Source organism: Musa acuminata, chromosome BXJ1-3 (genome assembly GCF_036884655.1).
Source record: "Musa acuminata AAA Group cultivar baxijiao chromosome BXJ1-3, Cavendish_Baxijiao_AAA, whole genome shotgun sequence".
NCBI classification, from domain to species: Eukaryota; Viridiplantae; Streptophyta; class Magnoliopsida; order Zingiberales; family Musaceae; genus Musa; species Musa acuminata.
Window position 1 is genome coordinate 503,330 of NC_088329.1, and position 25,875 is coordinate 529,204.

The following is a 25,875-nucleotide window of genomic DNA, read 5'->3' on the forward strand; positions in this document are numbered from 1 at the left end:
TTAACGGGACTTGAGGGAAGTGACATCAGCAGATATTTGTACTATAGTCCCTAAAGAGATTACAAATGCTAAATTTAGCCCAATAAGGCGTACGTATGACTATTTCATGCAAATACACCCCTTGGTGACATGAGAATAGTCAAATAACCCCTAAAAGGATTTGTAGTTTTCTGCAAATAAACCTATCTATCTATTACTCGATGGTGTTAGACATTTTAGCTCATCGATTCCTTTTTTTATGTTTTTTTGGTGAGAATATTTTATGAGTGAATCCTAACAATTTTAGAATTATTATTCATATCTTTCTGGATTGGATTCAGACATTAGAATGAGATGTATTGTTACTCTTAACTGGCAAAATATTTTTATATTTTAATTTTTTATTTACTAGATTAGATTTTATGAGGAGACTAATAGAAAAATAAATATTTGATTCAGATTCAAGAAGATTTTGGATATTTAAATATTATCGAGGAACTGATGGCTGTCCGCCTACAGGACGATGCAGGGATTAAAAAATATATCATTATATTCCTAAATCCATTCAAAGAATTAATATTTTTTTATTTTGATTTAAAAAATAATTAATATTAAAAATATTTAAATCAATAAAAAATCATTTTAAAAATAAATTTTAATATTTTTCAAACTCCATAAAAAAGAAACTTATAAAATAATAAATATTTTTTAAATTAAATATTTATATTTTTAATAAATATACTAAATATAAATATTAATTAAAAAAATAAAAATATATTAAATATTAATAAAATAAAAACTTGGAACTACTTAGGACAAACATAATTTTATTTTTATTTTTATTTTTAATATAATTGGAACACTGACCATTAAGAAGGGTGCGGTGTGTCTATCCACCAAGTCTTGTTGCTTTCTCGGTGACTCACATGTCTACGACCAATGCGTTTACTAGCCTTGCCATGTATTGCACGTATCCACTCTGCTATCATTTAGGAGCGGGCCTACCCATTACGGGTTAGAATTCAACTTTTCGGGTATGGATCGATGTAATAGCATTCGTTAATTTAGTGGGTCAAGTATAAGTATGCATTCTCCATCCAAATTCAATACTACTATGTGATCAAATGTTCGCGTGAGGTCGACCTCAACATTACAATTTCTTGAGCTAAATGAGGATCTCGTGAATGCATTATAAGTATTGAACTCAATCACAAATTTTTCATGACTAATAATTTTTAATTTAATAAATGTTACAAAATCATATTCGTCACAAAGAGGGGTGTAGGGAGGAGAGTTTATCGTTTCATTTATAAAATTTAGAATATGAACATACGCGATATAAATATTTAAACTCTCGACTAAGGATTTCATTAGTCCGAGAAACAATGGTTTGTATTTAAAGTTTTTTCTTTACGAGAGTTTTGCTAGATATACCCAAGAATCTTTTTTAAAATAAAATACATAATTATTGGAATTTAATTAGTAGTTATTTTATCGTGGATAGTTTCATCAAAAATAATATCAAATATTATTTAAACATAAAGAATCGTCTAGCTAAGTTAAATATTTTTTTATGTAAATGATAAACGATCAAAGGATCAAAATCTTAACTAGTTAAATTAGAGTTGTACGATATTTATTTTACTGTGACCGATGATACAAATCGATTTGGTGTTATTCATTAAATCTTCAAATTCTTTTTTATGACAATTAACTCATATGAAAGCATGACGGATGAGACTTGCCATTGTAGTGAACTTTCGAGGCCTTGTATTCATTTTTTATTCTTTGTAATTTTATATTCTTAATAAAATAAAAGAAAAGAAAAAAAGAAGGAAAGATATGAGGTGGTCCTGATTTATTTCATGGCGATGTTTTAGACCAGGAGAGAGAGAGAGAAAGAGAGAGAGAGAGAGAGAGAGAGAGAGAGATGTGCTCGAAAATGATGAGGTGGGAGCCTTCTCAGAAGCCACTCAAACAACAACAGTGCATGAACTTGCACTCATCAATGCCATGTTATGAAGACACTTTGTCCTTTGCCCCTTCACCATCAATGCCATGCTCTCTCTCTCTCTCATGTCATCGTTAGGGTTGTGGGGTCTCATCCCCGCTTAGCTTGCTTGCTCTTGTCTTATGTTATTTAAATTTCTCTCACTAAGAGATCAATCTTCAATAATGAGTCATTGGGGAATGCTTCTTATGATGCCCGTAATAACCTTTTTGGCTGAGGTTTAATAGGGTTGATAAAAATTGATTTCAACATGAATGGTGGGATGAAGCTCAATAGTATAAAAGAAAAAGGCCAAACAAATTATAAAAAAAGTATTGTTCAACTCCTTGTGACAATTTTAAATAAATTTAAAAAAAATTATATTTTAACTATCAGACCAAATCTTTTTTAATAAAGCTCTCATGAAAAATATATAATGACAATGATTTATAATCAATTGAGACTCGAGATATAAAATTCATTCAGTCGAAAAATGATCAAAGTGTCAATTCGGCATACCACGTCAATGTAGCATCTAAATAGAATATTATTGGCTTGAGCGTTTAACCAACCTAATTACACGTGCTCTAAGTTTTTGTAGGAGTCATTTAAATTATAATTAGATAGTTGAACTTTTCTTAGATAAGAGAGAACTTTGCCTCTAACAAGTCACCTCATGGGTTCAAGTCAAAACTCCTTGGAGATCTATTCTGATTAGACTCAAACTCAATCTTCTCGAGTTAATACTACTCTAACTAGGTTTGAAGTATATATTATAGGAAAATAAAAAACATAAGACCCTTAGGAATATGTTGAGGAGGAGACTCCTCTCCCAACCATCCACATAGTGGTTAGCCTCTTCTTATCCCCTCTTCTTATCCAAGAGAACATCCATACCAATCCAAGCTATACACTTCTATCATTAACTCTTTAAACGTTATAAACTCTTCCTTAATTGAGAATCCAACTAGGATAACTATATTTACTTATCCCTTTTTCGAACTTAGTAAGTTTAGGCTTTAATTAGAATGACACGGATCATTATCCTTCTTCTCTCGCAACTTGCATAATTCATGACAGTTTTTAAGTTATACTCTCCTATCATCAACTCTTTAAATATTATAGATTCTCCCCCCATCAAAAATTGAACTAGGATAATTATACTCGTTGATCCCTTTCTCAAACTTAGTAGGTTTAGGCTTTGATTATAATGATATAGATCGTCATCCATCTTCTCTCATAACTTGTATAATTCATAACAACATATGTCTCAATAGAAATAGTATACACTTTTATTACTTCTTGCCCACCTTGTGTTTAACTTCATAAATATTCTGGACAAGTGATATATTTTAAATAACAATACAAGATCACCCATTGGGTGATCAAACGTAATCTGGTACAAGTATAAGGCAAACCTCAAATATCTATTATTAAATTAAGTTTGATGAAAAAAATTAAAAAAGAAAGATGTGCGAACAAAAAAAATTATATGCTCATTAATTAGGTGGCAAATAAATGATTAGACTCAAGTCAAAGTCAGATGCTTGACACAATCTGGTTAGGAAAAACTACTTCATACATTATTGCAAAAAAACATATCCAATCTAGTTTTAGAAAAAAAAATATGTGACCCACTTTAGTGAAGTAAAATTTTTTTTATCTACTCCCGACTGAGATATACCCTATGCACTCTTAGACAAGATATGTCCAACTAACTTTAATTATATGAAAAAATCCTAAGAAGAATAATGTTCGACCTAATCCCAAATAAAAATTCATGATCAACTCTAGTTTGGCAAAGATGTTTGGCCATTAACTCACTATAGTTAGGCATATAACCTTGACTCATTCAAATCGATTGATCAAACTTTATCGAGCAAAAATACAAGTACACTTCATATGTGTGTATATAGAACATAAGCATCAAGAGTGTTCAATGCACTCTAACCAAGAATACATCTCTCGACATCTGATGCATCTGCCTATGACAAAAGTATCTAAAGCGCCTAATATACACTAATTGGGTAGAACATATCACTATACCTAATTCATCCATGTAATATGAAAATATTTAATAGAGTACATTTTGACACCGCCCAATTGACAGCCACCTTAGATCATGAGTGGTGCCATTTCGCTTAGCTGACAACCACTTCAAATCACATGTGAGGCTACTCCAGCCAAAATAGCATACACATCTCGAAGCAGGGCAAAACAACACAGAGATTATTATGTTTTGGAGCGACTTGACTCAGAAATAATGCCATGTTTCAAGTCCGAAGTGGTGCACTGCAAATCCACGTCAACTAAAATCAAGTAAGGTTAGTCATCAAAGATACAATCTCGCAAGGCATGGGCTCGGGAGGATAGCCTTAGAACAGACAAATTGTCCGACAAAAATATCGATGGACACCAACAAGCACAAGGGGAGTCGAGTCCCCGCAAGAGGTATAAAAATCACTCTTAGATAGATGTCGGGGGAGAAGATTTATTATCTATACAAATCTAATTTAAGCTTCGAAGAAGTCAAGCTGGAACTCCCCTCTTTAGTGTTGACCTATTGTGCAGGGACTTGGGACTCGAAGCCCCTTGCAGATTCACTGAGAGAACATCCTTTTTTTTAAAATCTTCCTTCGGAGTAATCCCATAGACGATCTTACATAATCGGGACTGAACCAAACTGTGTTACTTCCCGAGCCACGATATAAAGAATCAAAATAATATTCAAAAGTGACTAACGTATCTTAATAGTCTAAAGATGCTCCTTATGCTTGATGCATCTCACCTAACACAAAAGTACGCACCTAATGGGATAAAGTGCACGATGCACCTTAACCTAATAAGATATATTCTTGTATCTAATGCATTCACCCAAAACAAAAGTATCCAAAGCCCATGATGCACTCTGATTTAATAATGAATCTTCTTTTGTCTAATATGTCTATTTTGGATAAAAAAAAATTAAAACGCTCGATGCATTCAAAAAATATCTCCTACATTTATGTGTTTATCCAAAATAAAAAGTTATTCCCCATTACTATAACCACTTACAGAGTGCTTGACATGCCTTAAGTATATGTATCTCTCATGATTGATACATCCATACAAAAGCATCGAAGGTACGTGATTTTGTATGGATACAAAACATAATTATTGAAATCTTGAGATAGACATTACATTTAGGTATGAATAAAACTTTACCCTAAAGCATAATAAAAGAATAAATGATATGATAATTATTTGTAACTAATACATATGGATACCACATTAGCACAACAAATAAATGAAATAGTTCAACAATAATGCAATTATAGTATAATATCTCTAATTTCAAACACTCAAAACTTATTTTAAACTATCGAAATATCTTTAGTTTTTTTTATTCAATATGAACAGATATTAATCTGAGCTTCATATGGACCTTAATTAGCTTGCTTCTAACATAAGTTTTATAGGAATTATCTGAATAAAAATTGATAGTTAATAGACATTATATAATGAATGAATGATATATTATTATTATTATTATTAATTAATAAAATATAATAAAAAATTAATTATGTTAAAGTGTAAATATAAACATCCTTAAAGACAAGCTCTAGTTATATACATCTTTAGATCATATGTTAAGTTATAGCACCTTATTTGTTTTCGAAGTCCAATAAAACATACGTGAGCAGGCTTGAAAAAAATAAAAACATTGCAACAAAAATTCAAGAAACAATTCGGGCCGATTTGAGAGTTGTTTTCAAGATTGATATTTTAGAACAGGTTTTGAATTGTTTTCAAAATCAGTTTTGTTTTCTTAGAGAGAGAGAGAAGAGGGGGGGGGGGAGGGAGAACTGAGAACAAGACAAATTTGTTTCAGAAAACAGCTACCAAAAAGCACTTTTCAGAAAACATTGTTAGTCAAACGGTTTTTGTTTTTGGAAATAAAAAATAAAAACATTTATTAGAAACACTGCGTCGGTGTACTTCGCCGCGGACTAGCATAGGATGTCGCACTCCCTCTTCCCGTCTCTCTCTCTCTCGACTCTTCGGCTCCTAAACCCTAACCCAAGTTCTCGCTAAGGATGGCGTTCACGGGGCGGTTGCAGGAGCTGATGAAGAAGTACGGCAAGGTGGCGTTTGGCGTCCACTTCTCCGTCTCCGCCGCAGCCATCACCGGCTTCTACGTGGCCATCAAGAACAACGTCGACGTCGAGTCGATTTTCGAGAAGGTCGGCCTCTCGTCCCGCGTCCCGGACAATGATCGCGCCTCCGGCGTGGTCATTTTGGACGGCCATGATTCTTTGTCGCCTAAGCCGCCGAGGGAGCAGCAGCAGTAGATGAAGATGACTAGGACGGCGGAGCTGGCGGCGTCCAGTGGCGGAACCCTAGCTCTGGCTATACTCTGCAACAAGGGCCTGTTTCCGGTTAGGGTCCCGATAACGATCGCCTTCACGCCGCCGATGGCCAGGCTCTTGGCGCGGAGGAATCTCCTCAAGCATCACGTATGATCCTTCTGCCCAGAACTGTATCTTTTCTGTCGGAACCTCTTCTCCTTGTGCTTCTTGATTGCAGATGGTTTTAGGTACTGGAGGTAAAACCATGAAAGCTATCTGCAGTTGTTCCCAAATAACTTTTGTTGTTACCTCCGAATACAAGCAATGGAAAGATTGCATTTTGACTCACCTCTTGCTTCGATCATGAGCTTCAAACTGTCTGCAATAACTCCTAAATAATATTGGTTATTACCTGGCAGTAGGAACAATGGGAAGATTGCATTTTGAGTCGCCTGTTGCTATGATTATGAGAATTTCCTGTGGCTTGTTCAATTATGAATAATTTGAGCTTCCACAGGTCTTTAGATATGAAAACTCCATGTCTTGATTTCCATTTTGTCCTTTGTCATACAAAATTTAGTTTGTCATATTTTGCTTAAGGTAGAACAATTCTTGCTTTTGATTCTTCTAAAGTTTGGAGGCATTATAGAATGAATATAGATTATAGTGATGATCACTGAAAATTCCAAGAATAGGTTAGCTCGTTACAAGCTTTTGCTTGTGTGGGATATTGTTTGTCTGTTAGATGTTGATTCAATGCATAGTAATATTTGAATAGTAACATTTTATGGACCATGTTCTTAAGTTTCTGCCTGTAATATGTATATCCTTGCTACGATGCATTATATCGTATTTCTAAGGCTATTTTTCCTAGCCATCTCTGGAATTATCGTATTTCTATGATGCATTATACGATGCATTATATCGTATTTCTAAGAATCTTTTTTCTCTGTTCAATTGGATTGAGATCGGTCAAGTTGATACCACCACAATTAAAGGCCTAAAAATCTGATTTGATTAAAATTTGAGCTAATCTCATAACTTAAATATCATCTAAGTATTAAAAAATATATTATTTCTTAATTTGGTTGATCCATGAATGATTTGGAATTGATCCATGATTAATTTGTATTATTTGATAATTGAATCGGATTATTTACTTTACTAGTCGATATCTATTCTTATAGAACTCATTAATATATTTGAGATAAAAGACATTCTATGAAAATAAAAAGGAAATTCCTGAATCTGGTGTGATATTCACCACGTTTAGGAATTCTTTTTCTGAAATCCAGAATCCAGTGTGCTGTTCACCATGTTTAGGAATTATTTTTCTGAATTCTTTATGAAATGGGAATACATAAAACTAAACCATGAGCAAATCCACATAAAATAAATGCTTTATTTCGGGAGACTTGAACAAGTTTTGCTACTACTAAAGTTATCCACAGAAATATATATATATATATATATATGTGTGTGTGTGTGTATATATATGTGTATATATATATATGTGTATATATATATATATATATTTTTTTTTTTTGGGAACTTCGCAAGGATATATATATATGAACATACCTTTATTTAAAGATGTGCTCCTTGCTGCTCCGAACAAAACAGCCGATTCGTGGACTTCCATTGGATCAGGTCCTGCCTTGGGTTCTGAGTCACGACGGTGTCTTCTTTCCACCCGCTCTTCCTCTCTCCGCCTTCGCTGCCAACACCTCCGCCTTTGCTCCGGGGCGGTGCAGGGAAGATGATCGTCTGCGTCGCCGTTGTTGGCCACCAGGTATCTCTTTCTTTCTCATTCTTTCTCTACATGTGCCTCTTTCTCACATGACTATAAGGTGTGGGCCGGCTCTTGATCTGGTGGATTTGACCTGTTGATGATCCACAGAACAATCTGATGTAGCTGCAGAGCTTCACGGAGGCTGAAGATACGCTGAAGCTCCATCACATTGTTCATTGCTCCTTGGATGTGGTAGACGAGAGAGGTTCCCCTTCTTCTTGTTGTTGATCTTATTCTTTCTCGAATTCTTCAGTTAAGGGCGTTAGTGTGGTCACAGATCTTGATTGAAAAGGACTTGTATTAAAGAATATTTGATGTTAGAAGAATTTGAAGGGATTGAATGATCTTACTAATTAATAGTATTCCGCTTAGCGTATCAGACACAAGTCACCTGTATGGTGAGAGTACGAGTAATTGAAAAAATATATATTTATGCAGATAGAGAGGCTTTTTCTTTTCTTATGTAGATGATATAATGCTCACTGGATAAGTTCTTATTGAGAAAGATTAGAGCTCAGTACTATAATAGACGTGCTGTATCCTGAATGGAGAAACACTTGATCTCATATATTGGATAGACTTTACATCATCCTTTTTCCTGACATTTTAAGGTGGTCCTGGGCCATTGTTGCAGTACAATTAACAACTAAGTTCTTCCTAAGCTAGATGATGCATACGATCATCAGCTTTATAGAATATTAGAGCTTAGCGTTAGAGGAGCTCAAGAACTACATAAGATGGTCATGTACTGATCCTGGATGATAAAAGGATCGATTTAATGAGGCTCATTGCTTGTAGTACCAATTCCTAGGAGTTAGGAAACTTTTTTGTTAAAAAAAAGTAAGCTTGATGATGGGTGCATTTTATGACTGCATAATTGTTGAGTTTTGATGAGTTAACATTTGCATGTACATGACAGGTGCTGGTCAGCTCGAGTTTCTATGATATATGCAAACTAATCTAGGTGAGAACTTGTAAACGAAATATTTGGAAACAAATATTGTTCTAACCTCTATGTCAGCCATTATTTTGTTGTCTATTCTTTTTACTCTACATCCAATCCTGGTTATAGCATATGAGTGGTGCACTTTTGCTTTTGCTATTCATCGTTTTCTCTGCATCATGAATAATTTCAGGTATTTCTGTCTTTACATATGTACATATTTTGCATATCAGTTTTTTTTCCTGCCCATTTAAAACTCAAATGTGAGTAAAACAATTGCTTCTTGTAAATCTTGGACATAATATCCCTTCCAGATGTATTCATTTTATGATCATATGGTTCATCAGCTTATGGAGGTTCTTCTGTTTCATGACTTCCCATGATAGAATTTCTAGTCTACTAATTCTTCAAGCTGTTTGTTACCTCATTGGATCCACAAGACTTTTATGCATTCCCCACAAGGAGACATCCTTAGTTGTCAGTGAAACTAGACCTTTTTGGAATTGCTGAACCATTTATTCACTTCTGAATTATTGTTACCTATGACAATTATTTATGTTGCATATTCTGATAATTGTTGATGTTGACCTATAGAAGCTTCAATTGTTTTTTATTTTCACATGCAGGAAAATATTTGTTGCTTGCCACACCTAGTGCCGTTACCCTTTTCCAGTCTACTGATTCTCATAATAATGTTTTTATCCGGGATCAGCTAGATAATGATTCAGGGCCAAAGCCCAACAAAAACTCAGTTTAATATGGTAAACTCATTAGTCTTCTTACCTGGTAAATAGTTATGCTTTTTTCATATCTGACATATATTTTCTATTCTTATACCAGGACATAGTCTATATTCCACGGAATGGCGATTAAGTGTAACATGCTAAGAAGGCATGTTCTTTTCGCTTTGTTACTTAAATCCTGATTCCTCTGAAACTTCTTTTAAGGCGCTTTATCTCTATTGCTTAATGTCCTGAAATTTCATTTTATGGGTCTTGCATATTGATTTCTTATACTTGACTTTTTATATAAGAGCTTTTCAAATTTATGCATAATAAAACTATTCTGATTAATTTGCAGGGATAACTAACCTCAGCATGTAATTGCTACCATTGAGTGCTCCATTTCTAGTTTGGCAACTTATTACATTAGATGGGCAGTTTAAGAAGTTAGATTCTTAGCTTAGATTTGACATTTTTTGTGTGACCATCTTTTTCGATTCCAGTTGAGTCTCTGGGCATTTAATAAGTTGATGCAGTGTCAGGAACTAATGTTTGAAGTGTAACAATCTCATTTCTTCAATAATGCTAAATATGATGTTGCTGTTCTAAGTGATGATTGTTTCTCCATATTCTTCATTGAAACTTTCCTGAACTTAGCATATGATATTTCTTGTCAAAGATTATAATTCGGTATCAATATTATGTAACTGAAATATCTCAATTTTGTTTTAATTAAATGTTCTAAAACTGCCAAGTGTTATTTAAGTTGTTTTCCACTGTCTCTTGGCACTCAAATATCTCAATTCTGTTTAAATGTTGAGTACATGCTCAATTCTTGTCCAAAGCTTTGATTAAGCCACCTATTTTAACTCCGAATACATCCCATATATCCGTGATTAGTGATCTCTAATTACCTTCCTGTGAATTCAATCATCAAGAGTGATGAAATTCCATCACTTTTTTATTTTTCAGAACTTACCAACACAAATATTATCACCATCTGAGCACCCAAGCACGTGGGCTTCACTCCTAGAAGAAATGAAAATTGGTTTCTGGGAGCACCTAATATCTTATGTCTTTACATGATAATGTTGTACCCATTGTTGTTCTAGTTATTGGTATCACAGTCTCTGCAACTCAAATATTTGACATGCTCATTAGGCATATTAGATGATCACGATTCCCACCAGCGATGTGGAATATTGGGGCCTTCATATGCTCATCATTTTGTTGTCATTGTGTATGATTGGTCCCTTGCAGGACTTTTAGTTCATCAGGGTGCACAACAGTTTTCAATGTGACACACACACCATGTGGTTAACGTAATATATTTGTCATTACTTGAGCCCAAAATTGCACCTAGGCTTCAGAAAAGTGCTCAGAAGCTATTATTTTGAGACAGGTAATGACATCTGTTCTCCACATCATAATCCATATTCCACATGCTGTAATTGGTTGTGTTACAAGTTAAAAGAAAATAGCTTTGTTATTATTTTAGTAAAGTCCCTGCAGTGCTTCAATGAAATAATGGAGCATTCTGGGCTGCAGAAGCAATATGCACAAAGCATTATAAGTTCTTCTACATCTTTATATTTTTCATTTGCATTATTGGTACTTCATGCCTTTTGCTCAAAGTGGAGCAAGAAATTAACAAAAAGCAGTTTTCAGTTCATGAAACATCACTGTGCCTCGATAATCAACTTGAGTCCTATTGGGATTCCATTTCTTTTATTTCTCTTGAGTCTCTCTGCCTTATCTTAGAGTTGTGAAAATTAAATGGAAGTAGAAACAGATATACTCTATCTTTAGCCATCCTTTGTACAAGGCATCTACAGGTGCTGAAACACTTATTTCAAGCTTTTTGTTTAGCACAATCAGTTAAATTGAATAGACACCAAATGACCAATGTGACTACAATATCAAGAATAATGATCCTTTACCAGAATAGTTGGGATCAACAATATTGTTGCAGATCACTTGTTTAAACAGGATAAATATAACATCATAAATGACATTATGACATGTCACTCCTTTCCTTTTGGCAGTGAACAACCCAAAGAGAAGTGGGCCTACATTAAATGAGACATGTCTTGGTATATTATATCCAAACGAGATTTACAAAGTGTAAGTGCCTCTAACATATGATTTTTTTTTTTGGTTTACCACAGCTTGTGCAGTTCTTTCAGTATCTATTTGTGAGGTTTGGTGGGTTTTTGTATCTCTGTGTTCCATACTTATTGTACCTTGATTTACAGGTATGGTTATCTAACCATCACAAAGGTCAAGTCTCTTATGGTGACAACTGATCTAGATGTGAATTATGCAGATGTCAGAAATGTAAGTTTTTCACACATGATAGTTCGATCCATCATTGTTTGCTAATCTTTGTTAATGAGATGTATTTGAATAATTAATACATACCGAAAGTAACACCAATATTTAGGCCTTACAACTACACAATTACGGCTTCATTACCATTCATCTTCATCTGGTGCTGATTAAACATTGGTGAAATAATCTGATGAGTAGGAAGCAACAACAGGTGCATCCACAAAAATATTAATAATCTAGATATGCTTCCTTTCAAGTCAATTGTAAATTTGGCCAGGCTGATGACACCTTCACTTAACAGTAGACCAAATATTTCTACTGTATTATTTTGGAGGTAGAAGTTACAGAACAGCAAGAAATTGGCTTGTTGACAAAGATAACTAACAGGGACAAGTAAAATGCATGCCCTTCTAGAAGAGTCTAGAATATGTGTCAGTGTTCTGGAGTTTCTGACCTCGAGCTGAAATGGGTAGTTGACAAGGGTTGTTTATTCTGATTAGCATGCCTTTTTCTGTCTGATTACTAAACATTCTTAAATTTTTTTCCTCCATTAGTTAGATGTTAATATTTCTTTATTTATGGTGTAACTTTGCAGTGATGTGCTTATATACACTAATAAATAGTACTTCTTCAATATCTATGGTAGTCTTGAACAGTTGAACAAATGATCATCATCATCATCATTGTAATCTCTCTATTAACTTGCTATCCCATATTGTGATTGGTGCAACATTAACCACAGATTTATAGTGGAATTAAACTTGAGTTTCTCTTGACAGTATCATAATGATCACAAAAAAAAAAAATTGCATATGCTTTGTGAATTTGACAATTTCCTACTTCCGCCTTAGAACTTGAAGAATCATGTTTTTCCCTTCAATAGGTAGACTCTAATATTTCTTTACTTATCGGATACCATTGCAATGATGTATATATACCATAATAAACGTTTACTTCTCGGATATCTTTGTTAGTCTTGAACAAACTTGCACTTTGATAGTCATTACAATCCTTAATGATGCAGTTTCCTTTGGTGCTCATTTCCTCAGGAGTCACAAGTTCAACATTCAAAAACCTTTGCTGGGTAAATGACACTTTGCTGGGTAAATGACTCTAATATTCCTCAGGAGTCAGCAGTATCTCCAACTCCCTCGGGTCTGTAACCACTGGGTAAATGACACTTGTTCTGTGTTGACTCGGTGTTGAAGTCTTATCTAATTGGAAGCATATTGGCAAATCATCTGCGATGTTCCATCTTCTAACCATTCTTATAGAGCAATGTTCTCAGCTCAGTTTACTCGGTTCTTATCCCTGGCTTTTGAATTGTTTTCATTAGAACCATGTATTTATGCTTTTTGTCTGGTAACAACAGCTTGCTCACAGAATCAATCATTCGTCTTTTGTAGCTTATTACGTTTTACAGATTCAAAACTAGGTTTAAAACAGATGCCACCACATAAAGAACAAGAACAGGAACATGAACAAAGTCCAAAGAAATTTTAGGGTTATTGTTCATAATATTTATGTTGTGCATGTTATCACAAGCCCTATCAAGCAAGCCTACATAGGATATGTACACGCGCTCTCACGGCCATGGCTAGTTCAACTCCATACGAACTCTCGACAACACACGCGCCCCCTCTCCGCTCCTCCTCCTTTGCTGCAGCTGTCGATGGGCGTCGTGACCATGTGCAGATCGGCGATCAGACGGTACCGCTTCGTCCTTCGCCGCAGACCCGTCTCCTCCTCCTCCTCCTCCTCCTCGGCCTCCAATAAGACGGCCTCGGGGGGCGGCCGGTTGTTGACGGATCGAGGGGAGGAAGAGGAGGCCGAGGAGGACGAAGCGGCCAAGTCGGCGCTGCTGCTCTCGCTCAGCTGTAGGAGCTGCTCCGCCGCTGCCAACTCCGCGGCCGTGAAGGGACCTCCGGCCGACCGCGAAGGGCTTCGCGCTCCAAGCGGAAGCAGCGGCGGGGGATCGGATCGGGTAAGGGTTCTTCCCATCGTCCTCGAGCAATTCTCGCGTTCGCTTCTTTTTCGTGTGGGTGTTGGTTTTTGGGCGAGCAAGAGCTTCGCGGTACGGTGTCTCGCGGATAATTTCTACGGTCGGTGGTCCTCAATGACCGTTGGGATGGAGTTCTCTCGTTAACAATACTAATTTCTAGAGACCACTCGAGAAAGCTTCTTGAACGTGCCTAGCACGTGAGTGTGAGAACCACTTACTGCGTAAACAAACAGCCAATCTGATAGCTTGGACTACTCAATCAGTCAGAAATTTGGAGCATTTCATGTATTGTGTTAAAATATTGAGGTTCTAATACCAAAATATAAGACAGGAAGAGAAGAGGATTTCATCAAATAAATAAGGAGTTGAGGTAGTGATATGACACCAAAACATAGCTTGTGGTATTAAATATATTAGGGTTGAAATAGTACATAGATAAATGCCAGTAAATCCATTAGGTCTTTATCGTAAAAATTATGAATTACTAGTATGAAAGAATGATTGGTCTCACTAAAACAACAAAGATTTGAGGAACCAATTTATTAAAAATAATTATTACGTAAATTAAAGAGAAAAGTGGAGAGACGCGGGATTATGTATGTACCAATTTATTAAAAATAATTATTACGTAAATTAAAGAGAAAAGTGGAGAGACGAGGGATTACATGTATGTATGTATGTATCAATTTTAGCTTTTATGTTTTTGGTCATAGTCCCCTTAAATATTTATAGTTTATTCATGTTTAAAATAATTTATATATTTTAAAAAATATGATATATAAGTCTCTCTCGTCAAGTTTGAGTTAACAGACATCTAAGTCTGTTTACATGACATGTTGATTCATAATAAACCATTAATATAATGACACATGTAATTTATGGTTAAGGTCTATTTTAGCTATTGTGATTTTGATCGTGGACCTCTTAAGCCTTTATGATTTACTCGTGTCTTAAATAACTCTCGCATTTTAAAAAACGTAACATATAAGACCCTCCCATTAAGTCTAAGTTAACAGACGTTAAAGTCTACTTATGTGACATATTGATTCACAACATTAATATAATGATATATGTAATTTAAATTTTAAAAAAAATTGAGGCCTCCATCAATGGCGAGAAGATGCGTCATTGTGGAAGTGACCACCAGCAACAGTATCGAGCTGCTATTGCTTAGCATAGCGTTGTATGCACGTAGCCTCTCTTGCACTAACGACAAACTCAGGAGCTTTCGGATGTTACTCGCAAACTCTAGGGCGCATACCACTATGGCGCTGCTCACCACCACGAACGGCAGCTGCTTTGATCTTGACAAGTACCACCATACCTTGTAAGCCACATCCCCCACGAAGCACGACATCACGAAGACGGAGGGCAGGCGGAAGGAGTAGTTGAGCTAGTCCATGTAGCCCTCCTGCACCTACTCACTCTCCCTAACCAGCTTGTTAAGGAAGAGGAAGTTGCGGAGGCCGTAGCGATAGACGAAGGCGGAGAGGCAAAGGTAGGAGAGCTCGAAGGTGAAGGTGAGGGAGAGCTAGACCACCACATCATAGGTGTGACGAGTGAGGGTGCAAGAGAGGATGAAGTGGGAGGCGGTGGAGACAAAGACGTCATCTAGTGTCAAATTAGTCGACACACATCCACTTGAGGTAAGATCGGAAGCTCTTGAACTCGTCATCAACACGAGAGAGGCTGCATGCATATGACACCATACTAGGCAATAACAACTCGATGCTGTTGTTGGTGGTTGCTTCCACAACAACGCCTCCCGCCATTGATGGAGGTTTAAGTTTTTTTTTAAAACTTAAATTACACGTGTCATTATATTAATAGTTTATTATGAGTCAACATACCACATAAGCAGACTCTAATATATGTTAACCCAAACTTGACGGGAGGAGTTTATATGCTATGTTTTTTAAAATATAAGGGTTATTTTAGACACGAGTAAATCATAAGGGCATAAGAAATCTATGACTAAAACTGGGCTAAAATGAATCTTAATCCTAAATTACATATGTCATATTGATAATTTATTATGAGTTAACATGTCACGTAAGCAGACTCTAACGTTTGTTAACTCAGACTATATTTTTGAAAATATATTAGTCATTTTATATACGAGTAAATCAAGACTACATAAGCTAAAATGAATATATATATAAAATTATATATATATATATATATATATATATATATATATATATATAATTACAATTACAAAGTAACTTTTTTTTATTTATGTTGTTACGAAGAACAACATAACTAAGTTCATCCCATACGTTGTTGTGCATCTTAGGAACATAATTGAGTCAAAACAAAAGCTTAATCTTCATCATCTTCCACGAAGAAGGTGGAGGTCAAAGCCAAGTTGGTGGTGGCGGTGGGGGATGGCGACATCTGCTATCGCTGCCATGGCGGTGGCCATGCTGCTGCTGCAGCTGATGATGGTACTGTTCACCCCATCCGCTGTCACTTGTGCAGTCTAGATCTGCAATTGGCCCTCGTTGCGGCCTCGCGCCGTTTCGAGCAACATGTCCCTCACCTCTTCTGCTCGCACCACCAAGTTATTATTCCCTTTCTGTACAAGTTGAGAGGTGTGTTTAGATCTCGCCAAGGATTTAAACAAAGTGTTATGGATCTTCTTATCATGAAATGCTTGGTTGCTACCTCAACTCTGAAGACGTTGAGTACCACTGTTCTCGATGTGGTGACACTGGCATTGGTTACTTCCAGGCTTAGTGCGTTCATGGCCTCCATCAACCTTGCAAACCCTCCTTGCCTGTGCTCACACAGCACCATCAAAAAGAGCTCGTTGGCTGTCAGCTGCTTCACCTCCACCTGAGGCTGCTCAAATCAACACAACAAGCCTCCTAAGTCAGGACGCATCGACAAGCTTGTTCCTGTTGCTCCGAGGAAAGCAATGGAACTCACCTCCATTTGCTGCTGCTCGTCGTCGTCCTCGTCGCTCATTGGCTCCTTGCCTCGGTTGATCATCCCATTAGGAACTGGAACGTTGCCTTCGTCCTCCTCCTCGTTCTTTTCCAGCCCGTCCTGCAGATCTCTCACTTGGTTCTGTAACTCCTTCACGTACTCGATGGCGTCTCCCAGTATCGAGGCTTTGTCCATCTGCATAACACGAGCAGATACATCATCACCTCCACCGGGTAGAAAGGAGCATCAAGTGTCTGTGTTAAGGTAATGTGCATTCGACCTTGGTGATCTTTGGAACCATGGACCGCAGGGCATGGAGCCGATCCCGGATCCTCTGCCGCCTCTTCCTCTCGGCCACGAGGTTCTTAGAGTGGTGCCGCTTGCCAGGCCTTTGTTCCTCGTCGTCTTCGCTTCCCCCGGAGGCCAAACCGGGACGACGCTGTCTTCTTGCCTCCCTCTTCGGCGGCTCCTCCTCATCGTGCTCCGCAGATGGCTGCGAAGAAGGCTCGGCGTCGGCGGTGGTCAGTAAGGAGTTGAGGTACGCTACTGTCTCATCCGTGGAAGCGTCCAAGAAGGAATCTCCCTTCTTCGGCCCACAGAAAGGGTTCCATGGGGAGGTGGGAGGACTGGCGGCCGTTGCTTGTGGTGGGAACCATGGCTGGAGATCATGGGCAATGGTGATGTCTGGGTCCCCATTGTTGTTGGCCATGGGCAGGTCAATGGCCGGGCTGTTGCACTCGGAAATGAAGGGCTCCAACATGTGTTGGCTATCTCGAGAACTCCGAAGACAGTTTCCACAGGCATTCCTCACAGATATAATAAATCAAAGAGAATATCGAGGTAATACATATCACCTGTTCTTAAAGAAGAAACTTCAAGTGGGAAGAAAGCAGTTGTTTGTCAGTGTAGGAAAAGATGTGCTATGTCTGAAAAGGCTGCATGCTCCGCTGACACTGTAACTAAAAGTAGCAGGAGAGGATTTCCATACCACAGTGGCAAACTTCCTTCTTCGCATATATGATGACTACTCTCTTTGACTGTACTGAGAGGACGGGAGAGTCATAACGGAAGTAAATGGCGAGAGAAAGGAGAGAGGCTGAGGAGGACCGGAGAGGAGAATCATCTGATGGCTATGGGTAACTGCAACATCATGTGGGGGACAAGAGAGAACCCACATTGTGGCACGACATGTGTTGTCTGAAATGGCCCCAACCTTTGTGGAATATTTTCACAAGGAAAATAGATCATGATGATGTGGTGACAGGCAGAAGAAATTGCTTGATTACTTGTTGTTTTGGAGTCAGTTGGGGTTAGGTGAATTGCCATGAAAGTATGTGAGAGATGGTTGGTTCCCAGGAATCGTAGTACTATTATGCAGAAAACATCACCATATATTTATCCTTCACCTGGAGCCATTCCATGTCCTCAAAGATCATGAAGCATGAAGGTTAATGAGTATAAATTAAACACTAGAAACTTTGTCATGTCAGGATTATCAAGTGCTAGTTCAGAAGGGCTGGAAAGGAAAGACTGCTACTAGTCTTCACAAGGGCATTGTCCTTGATCATAATTTGAAGTGAAACTAAATATCATGTAATATGAAGAATGTAACGAAGATGTCGTGATGTAATATGAAGAGGAACGTAACCTATTATTAATCATGAATCCATCAGTTTTTTCAACATAAGGTGATGGGTGCTATGAGTTATTTTAGAAATTATTAGGCTTCAAGTTTTTATTCTTCTTTTTTTTTTTCTGAAGCATTTTATCGATCAAGTGGAGGGAGCTCAGCTGCGGATCATGTTATCATAGACAAGGATGTGAGGAGGGGGCAGCAACAGTTTCTTTGAAGCAATTTGTCGAAATAAGTAGAGGGAAGGAACAGTGTTGTGGGGGTTATCGGAGGCACACGCGTGGATCATGCTATTATTGTAAAGAAGGACAAGAGGAGGGTAGGAGGAGTGGCTTCTTTGGAGCATTTCGTCGAACGAGTGGAGCGAGCTCTCACGGGGCGCACTGCATACATGGGAGTGGATCATGGTTAACACTGCTTGCGGTCACTTCGAACGCACACACTCATTTCGTTCGGGGCTCCTCCTCGCCCTTAGACAACCATGCCAGACTCGGTAAAGGAGCTCTACGGATCTCCTTGACCTCAGGAGAGAGAGAAGGCGCTTGGCATAGTCCATGGTCGAACTGGGTCCCAACAGAGGAGGAGGAGGAGAAGGAGAGAGAAAGCAAAAGGGCGGAGGAGAAGGAACAGTTCACAAGGAAAGATAGAACCACAGTGAACCGATCCGATCCGATCCGGTCTGATTCAGTTTCTCCTTTGGGTGGATTCCCACTCAATTCCCATCAATTAAGTGATAATTCAGAATAGAGGGGTTTATTACTATTTACAATCTTTTTCTTATTATTTATAACTTTATTTTAGTTATTTTTAATATTTTTAAATTATTTCTTTATAAATATACGTAAGTATCTTCTTCTTTTTCCTTCAAAATCTCTTCTTCATCCTCTTTAGATGATGGTATCGAGGGGGCAACGAGTAGAGTTGGACACCATCGACCAATGTCAGCAATAGTGATAAGCGACATCGATAATGAGAGAAGAGACAATAAGCAATATCGTTTACAATACTTGTGACGATAGTTAAGGGGGTTGTCACATAGGTGTTATCGTTGTCGACAACAAACAAAGATGTATCGAAAAGAGTGACAAGCATGTTGGCAGCGAGCAAGATTAACGGCAATGACATCAGCAAGCGATGGTATCATTAGTGACGATAAATAAGAAATTATTGGAAAGAAAAAAAGAGATAAATTAATAATATTAAGATTATAAATAGTAAAATAATATTTCATTATTTTGTGATAGGTTATCAATGGCAAGAGGGCTTGTCAATAGTAAAAAGGAGACTGAATAATAAGGTTCAACGATTAAAAAATAAATAGTGATGACTTTTTTCCGATAAATTATTCAATTTAATTTAAAGAAGAACAATCTTAAACATAAATGAGAACAAAACTTCGACCATATGAAATAAGATAAAAAGGTACCATCAACCAATATTATAAACATTAATCTTTATCTAGATAAAAGAATAAATCATAATGTTTAAAAGTAAATTATTATAATCCAACACAAAGTAAAATGTTTAACAATATAATTTATCCTACATAATTGTCATGATTCGGAAACATACGAAATTCTTAAAGATCAAACTGATTATTTATAATCGTCAAAATGTCACTGAATGGTTTAAGCTCAAAAAAAAAAAAAAATCAATTTGATAGGGAGTATTCTATCACCAATCACAGGTCGTCAACTGACAACCACCAGGAAGTTGACATGAAGGACAACGTGGCATCTGTTTGACGAGGGAGAGGGCTAAGCTAGTGGCTGACACTTCCTCAGTCATCCCCTGCCAACCCTACACCGCACGAGGCGATACAAATCGACGCTACGCCATAGGAGCCTGAACAGGCTGACCCACGCCGCAGTGGGCTGTACGAGTCGACCGCCCACATGAATACGTAGCAGGAGGTATAACAACCCTTGTAATCGTAGTTCCCTCCCACCGGCTCCGTAGGTATAAAAATCAGCCCCCGACGCTTGAAGAGGAGACCGATCTCAAAAAAACCCCACTAGATATATAACTAATTCCCCGTCAGCTAACTCAAGCATCGAAGGGGTAGAGTTGGGAATCACATTCGATGTCGACCTGTTGTGCAAGGTCTTGGCGGAGATCGAATCTACTCTAGTTCTACCTCAAGATAACCTCAGAATCACCCTCGCCAGCCTCTACTCAGCTTTAGCCACTCCCCCCTCCCTCGAGAAGACTCACTTGGACGATTTCGTACCTTCGGGACAAGACCGAGTTATATCGATTCCCGGTCCAAGACATCAAGTTAATATTTTAGTGCTAGAAGGAGAGCCATGAGCCCTTGGCTCCCCTTAGAGGAGAGCATTGATAAGGGCATTTAGTCCCATATTAGTTGAGGAGTGAGGGAATCAAAGGCTTATAAGTCGGCTGGGTCACTCTTACTCCCTCGCAAGCTTACAAGTTGATCATTTGCTTTCTCCCCGTATTGCAATTGAAACAAATAATAAAAAAAGTCTCAATTGAGGGTACGAAGGGTACTCTCCATTCGTCTAGCCATATGGGCAAGAATCCCAAATAGACAGTAATGAGTTAGTGTTAGAGGGATTATCAGAGACACCTCAGATAACCCCGAGCATATGAGTCTGGACCACATTGGGCTAACTAAGATGTCAATGACTTTTTCCCTTAATATTTTTGATACTAGAAGGAATGTCCGATGTTGTAGGAGCGATTGCTCGTTAACTCTTTCAATGAACACTCAAGCGAAGAGACTTTATCATCAACCCATAACATTTTCACCTAAGGGGAACAATAGTCACCCTTTTTATACATAGGCGCATCCATCTCAACTTAGATGCTGATACAATACTAGCATCTATTCAACAACCCGAGTCTCTCACCCCTAAGGATGACCATGAGCCACCTGCTTATTTCAATCGAGGTGTTCTTAAATCTCACTCAACAAGTGCAAATACTAATAGGCATGATATAAGCCATTTTACCTCAGTTAACCCAACAAGTTGTGCCACCAGCTCAGTCGTCATTACCGGCTCCACCCTAACTGGCACCAGCACTCGTCTAGGTTCCCCAACCTGACGTGATGCCAACATCCCAGGAGTGCCCAAGACTCGTCGAACTATTAGTCGAGGGGCACTTCAGTCCCCAACCATGGAATTTGACGGGCCTCACCACCATTCTACTCTGCCTGAATCCGAGGCTCAATCGATAGAGTCGACGAAGGACTCCCTACGGATCCAACTATAACAAATGGACCAACATTTGGAGAAGATGCGACCAAAATTCCAACAAACAAAAGAGAAAGTGATAATAGAGAAAAGCCAAAAGGCGAGAAAAACCCAAATAATGAAAAATATTTAATCTTAAAAGGTGAGAAAAACCCAAAGTCTATATAAAACACCAACAAATAAGCAAATGTGGCAACACACACACACAGCAAGACCAAATTTAGAAAATAATGGCAAATATTTAATATCAAAGTGGAGACCAATACCAACAAATAATGGGACGTGCCAACACAAAAACGCACACAAGAGGTCCAAATTTAGAAAATAATTTCAATATTTGATCTGAAAGTGGAGAACAACTCAAAGTCTATAGACAGCCAACAAGAACCAAATGTTGCAATACTGAAATTTTGAACACACACACACATAACAAGTCCAAATTTAGAATATATTGGCAATATTTAATCTTAAATTGGAGAACAACTCAACATCTATAGAATACTGACAAATAACCAAATTTGCCAATACTAAAATTTTTCAACGCCACATCAGAACGAAAACCGACCCTTTGTCAAAGGCAGACTTCACTATGGTTTCTGTCATGAGCTAAAAGCTAAAACCTAAAGTAATGGTAGTAACCTCTGTTGCAGAGTGAAAGCCAATTTTCCAGAACAACTACTCTTCTTCAGCGATTCAAGGATGCCAAGGGAGAACTACCAACCAAATAGAGAATCAAAACAGGCTAAAGCCAAAGAATGGAGTAATTAGAAGAGCAAGTCCCATGGATATCGCGATGAGTGAAGCAGCCCATGTTAGCTTCTCTGTGATCCTAGGGGCCCTTTCTTTCAATGCTTCTGTGCATGTACCTATGAATACTGTGTAACTCGCCATTGCGAATACAGTGCCGACGAGAAACATACAAAGAAATGCAGCACCAGCCAGGCGCGACGGAAGTGCCAGTGCCGGCAGGATTATCATGAGTGCATCTGGCTGCAGACCATGCACAATGCCAGTGGCGAAAGTTGCCAATCCAATTTTCCTCTTCCCAGTGGAGCTCAAATCTGAGGCCTCATCGAGAGCAACACAAGAAGCGGGCACCTCGGAAGCCTCCCTGATTCCAAGAGCACCTATCACTAGCAGAGTTAAGCCAACAACTCGAGTCCCCCATGTGCGGAAAACCTCAATGTGAAGACGATCTCTGAGCATAAGAAATAGTAAACCGAAGAGCACTTGACCGGCATCATGGCCACATCCCCAAAGGGCTCCTACTATGGCACTCTCCATCTTTGTTCTTCCAATCGATAAAGGAGCTAAGGCAGCAAGATGGTCGGGGCCTGACAATGTATGCAGGCAACCAGCTAAAAAACCAGCCAAAGCACTACTTAGTAACTCAGTTTTAATAAGCTGTCCGCCTAAGTTGGAAACAGATTGCACTCTGGCAAATGAAGGTTGGGCTAAAATTGAATTGGTTACTGTCAGTATAATTGCTGAAAGGGCCGTGACCACAGCAGCGCGAGCAACCTGAAAAGTTGTCGATCCCAAAATTATGTTATAAAATTAACATGAAATATCGAAAATAAAATTAATGTTTAGTACTAAAATTTGTTCTGAAACCTAGTGCAGATATACTTCCGCATGCAATGTTATTCTCCGTTTTTTAGTGGATGGTGCATAAGCATACATGGTAAACATAAGAATTAAGAGCTTTCCCAACACAAAGTATCTCAATCATATAGAAGCGAAATGGGAAATCCAGTCAAGTATTGAAATGTCTTCTAGGGCAAGAAAGTCCAAAGTTAAGAATGCTGCAAGAAATTGTTTCTAAGTGGCACACAGTTAGATTCTTCCGGTTACAAGGTAACCATAATCAATTAGTATTCTCAGACGAGCAATAGCAGTTTCATCTTATATCGTTCACACATATTCAAGCTGGTTGCCCCTTGTTGGTTCCATCAGTTTGCAGCCTCGACTGAAAATGGCAACTTTTGCAGTCTTGGTGAACTATCATGACTGCCTTCTTATCCTAGTAATGATTGCCTCTCAAAAGACCAAACAGGCATTGAAACCAAATTTATCAGCCAAGAACCTAAACATATGGGAACAGATGCACCAAATGGACATGAAGATTGGCACAAAAGACCAAATGCAAGAACCCACAGAACGTTTGCAAATTGCTAAATATAGTTTGGAAGTTGTCCAAAATAACCTACAGACCTGATGCTCCAATATGAACAAGAGATCATAAAGAGGTCATGTCGAGGCATTATGAGGCCATTGATGCAACAGTACATACAACATGATTGTCAAAGACCTAACAAATGGACATCATGTCTGCTGATAATTGCAGTCAACGATCACAATGATCCAACCAATAAAAAGCTAGCATTACAAGCATAGGAAGCTTTATAAGAGGATTCCAATAAATCCAATGATGGCAGCAAGTTCATTCTATATAGCGAACAACATGCTTCATGACACCAAAAATTTAGTCACAGTCTTAACACTCTTCCATTGGTTATTTTCAAGATCTAAAGCCACACAGGATCTAGTGAACACAGATAGCTCTAATCTGACCAGCATGGAATAAAGACTAAATATGGTGCAATCTCAGACAAAATTAGATGAATCAGACGTCAAATGTGACCACTTCATATGGTTAAAGTAACTTCCTGTTATAACACATGAATCATCTGATGCTTAACCCAGAAACAGGAGAACACTGCTATCATAAGAAATCTCCCGATCTTGTAAGAGATCAAGCTAATCCCACGCGCTGTATCAGGTGAACAGCGAGATTTGAGTCAAGCAGAAATCGAACAAAAGCCTGTAGGTTCATGGTCAAGAACAAAGGTCCAGAGAAGGAAAGAACAAGCCACGGAGAAGACACAAGATCACACCTTTGGCAGGGAACATGCATCCGGTCCTCCTCCGGCGATGAATCGGGAACGAGGCCGAGCAAGCGGTGCCTCCCCTCGGGAGCAAGAAGGCGGCGGAGCGCTCGCAGGGGAGGACGAGGCGCGGGAGGGACAAGGAGGCGGGCCATCTCGTTCGTAGAAGAGCGCGGTCAGGGGCTTGGGACCCCGCCCTTGCGTCAAACAAGGGCTCAATCTCAGGTCGGACAGGGACCGAAGGGAGAGGAGTGGTCGAGGCCTGAAGAGCCGCAGAGGCTCTGCCGTCCGAAAGGGGAGAGAAAGGGAGGAGGAAGAGGAAGAGGAAGAGATCAGCCTCTCCATGAAACTGCGGAAGCAAGCCAACTATTTTGCTTCTTTTGACTTCGGATAGCAGTCCAAAATGCTACAGGTCGAACACCAAGAAGAAGAAGAAGAAGAAGAAGAAGAAGAGGGAGGGAGAAGAGAAGTTGGAGAAGGAAGAGAAGGGAAGGGTTCCTCTCTCGGTCAACCGACAACCACCTTTTGCCATGATTTGGGACTCCACCAACAATAATATACTGAGAAGAAAACTAATTACGATTAAAAGGCTATTTTATATCTTTATTATCTAATAATAATAATAATAATCATTATTATTTTTTATAGCTCGATGCATCCAACTCATATGAATACAACAAAGTGTACCATAAAGTCTTAATTGGGCATGCCACACCAATATGACATTTTTATTACATTCCTCTCTAGTTAAGCTTTGTTGCTAACCATGGTTATAAAACCAATATAATTAATTTTAGGCACAATTCATTTCCAACTAGCTAAACTAAATTCGAATATTCCAACTTTATATAAGATTTTTTTTCACTCTTAACAAATAAAAATTAATTTAACTATTAAAACAGTTCAGTCGAACACACTTCCTTCCGATATAATTTTTTTTAAGATTAGATCGATATATGTGTATTTTTATCACCAAGTAATATCTCTCAAAACTAATCAAACTTTTTTTTCCTATTTTAGATATGCCAAAACTCAAAAAAAAAAAAAAAAAAACTACATAGTAGGATTTTTTTATTTAAAAAAAATATTGTAGAAAAATCACACCAAAAAAAATATAT

General features: G+C 38.0%; 2 protein-coding genes, 1 long non-coding RNA gene and 1 pseudogene across 3 annotated transcripts; 2 read left to right on the forward strand and 2 right to left on the reverse strand.

Moving 5' to 3' along the window:
* The first annotated feature begins 5,962 nt into the window (after positions 1-5,962).
* LOC135614548 (uncharacterized) lies at positions 5,963-9,054 on the forward strand (annotated as a pseudogene).
* Positions 9,055-9,060: 6 nt separating this feature from the next.
* LOC135614553 (uncharacterized) lies at positions 9,061-13,490 on the forward strand. The gene is made up of 5 exons (XR_010487595.1): positions 9,061-9,793; positions 9,873-9,923; positions 11,800-11,878; positions 12,010-12,091; positions 13,135-13,490. It is a non-coding gene; the product is annotated as an uncharacterized LOC135614553 (long non-coding RNA).
* A 2,875-nt stretch (positions 13,491-16,365) lies between these two features.
* On the reverse strand, positions 16,366-18,099 carry LOC135614542 (transcription factor ABORTED MICROSPORES-like). The gene is made up of 4 exons (XM_065112031.1): positions 17,299-18,099; positions 17,019-17,213; positions 16,755-16,931; positions 16,366-16,665 (listed from the first exon to the last, which is right to left on the reverse strand). The coding sequence occupies exons 1-4, from the start codon at positions 17,776-17,778 to the stop codon at positions 16,570-16,572; spliced, it is 948 nt and encodes a 315-aa protein (XP_064968103.1). The 5' UTR covers positions 17,779-18,099; the 3' UTR covers positions 16,366-16,569.
* A 4,202-nt stretch (positions 18,100-22,301) lies between these two features.
* LOC135614556 (chloroplast protein FOR GROWTH AND FERTILITY 2-like) lies at positions 22,302-25,274 on the reverse strand. The gene is made up of 2 exons (XM_065112048.1): positions 24,767-25,274; positions 22,302-23,390 (listed from the first exon to the last, which is right to left on the reverse strand). The coding sequence occupies exons 1-2, from the start codon at positions 25,100-25,102 to the stop codon at positions 22,602-22,604; spliced, it is 1,125 nt and encodes a 374-aa protein (XP_064968120.1). The 5' UTR covers positions 25,103-25,274; the 3' UTR covers positions 22,302-22,601.
* Positions 25,275-25,875: the final 601 nt, after the last annotated feature.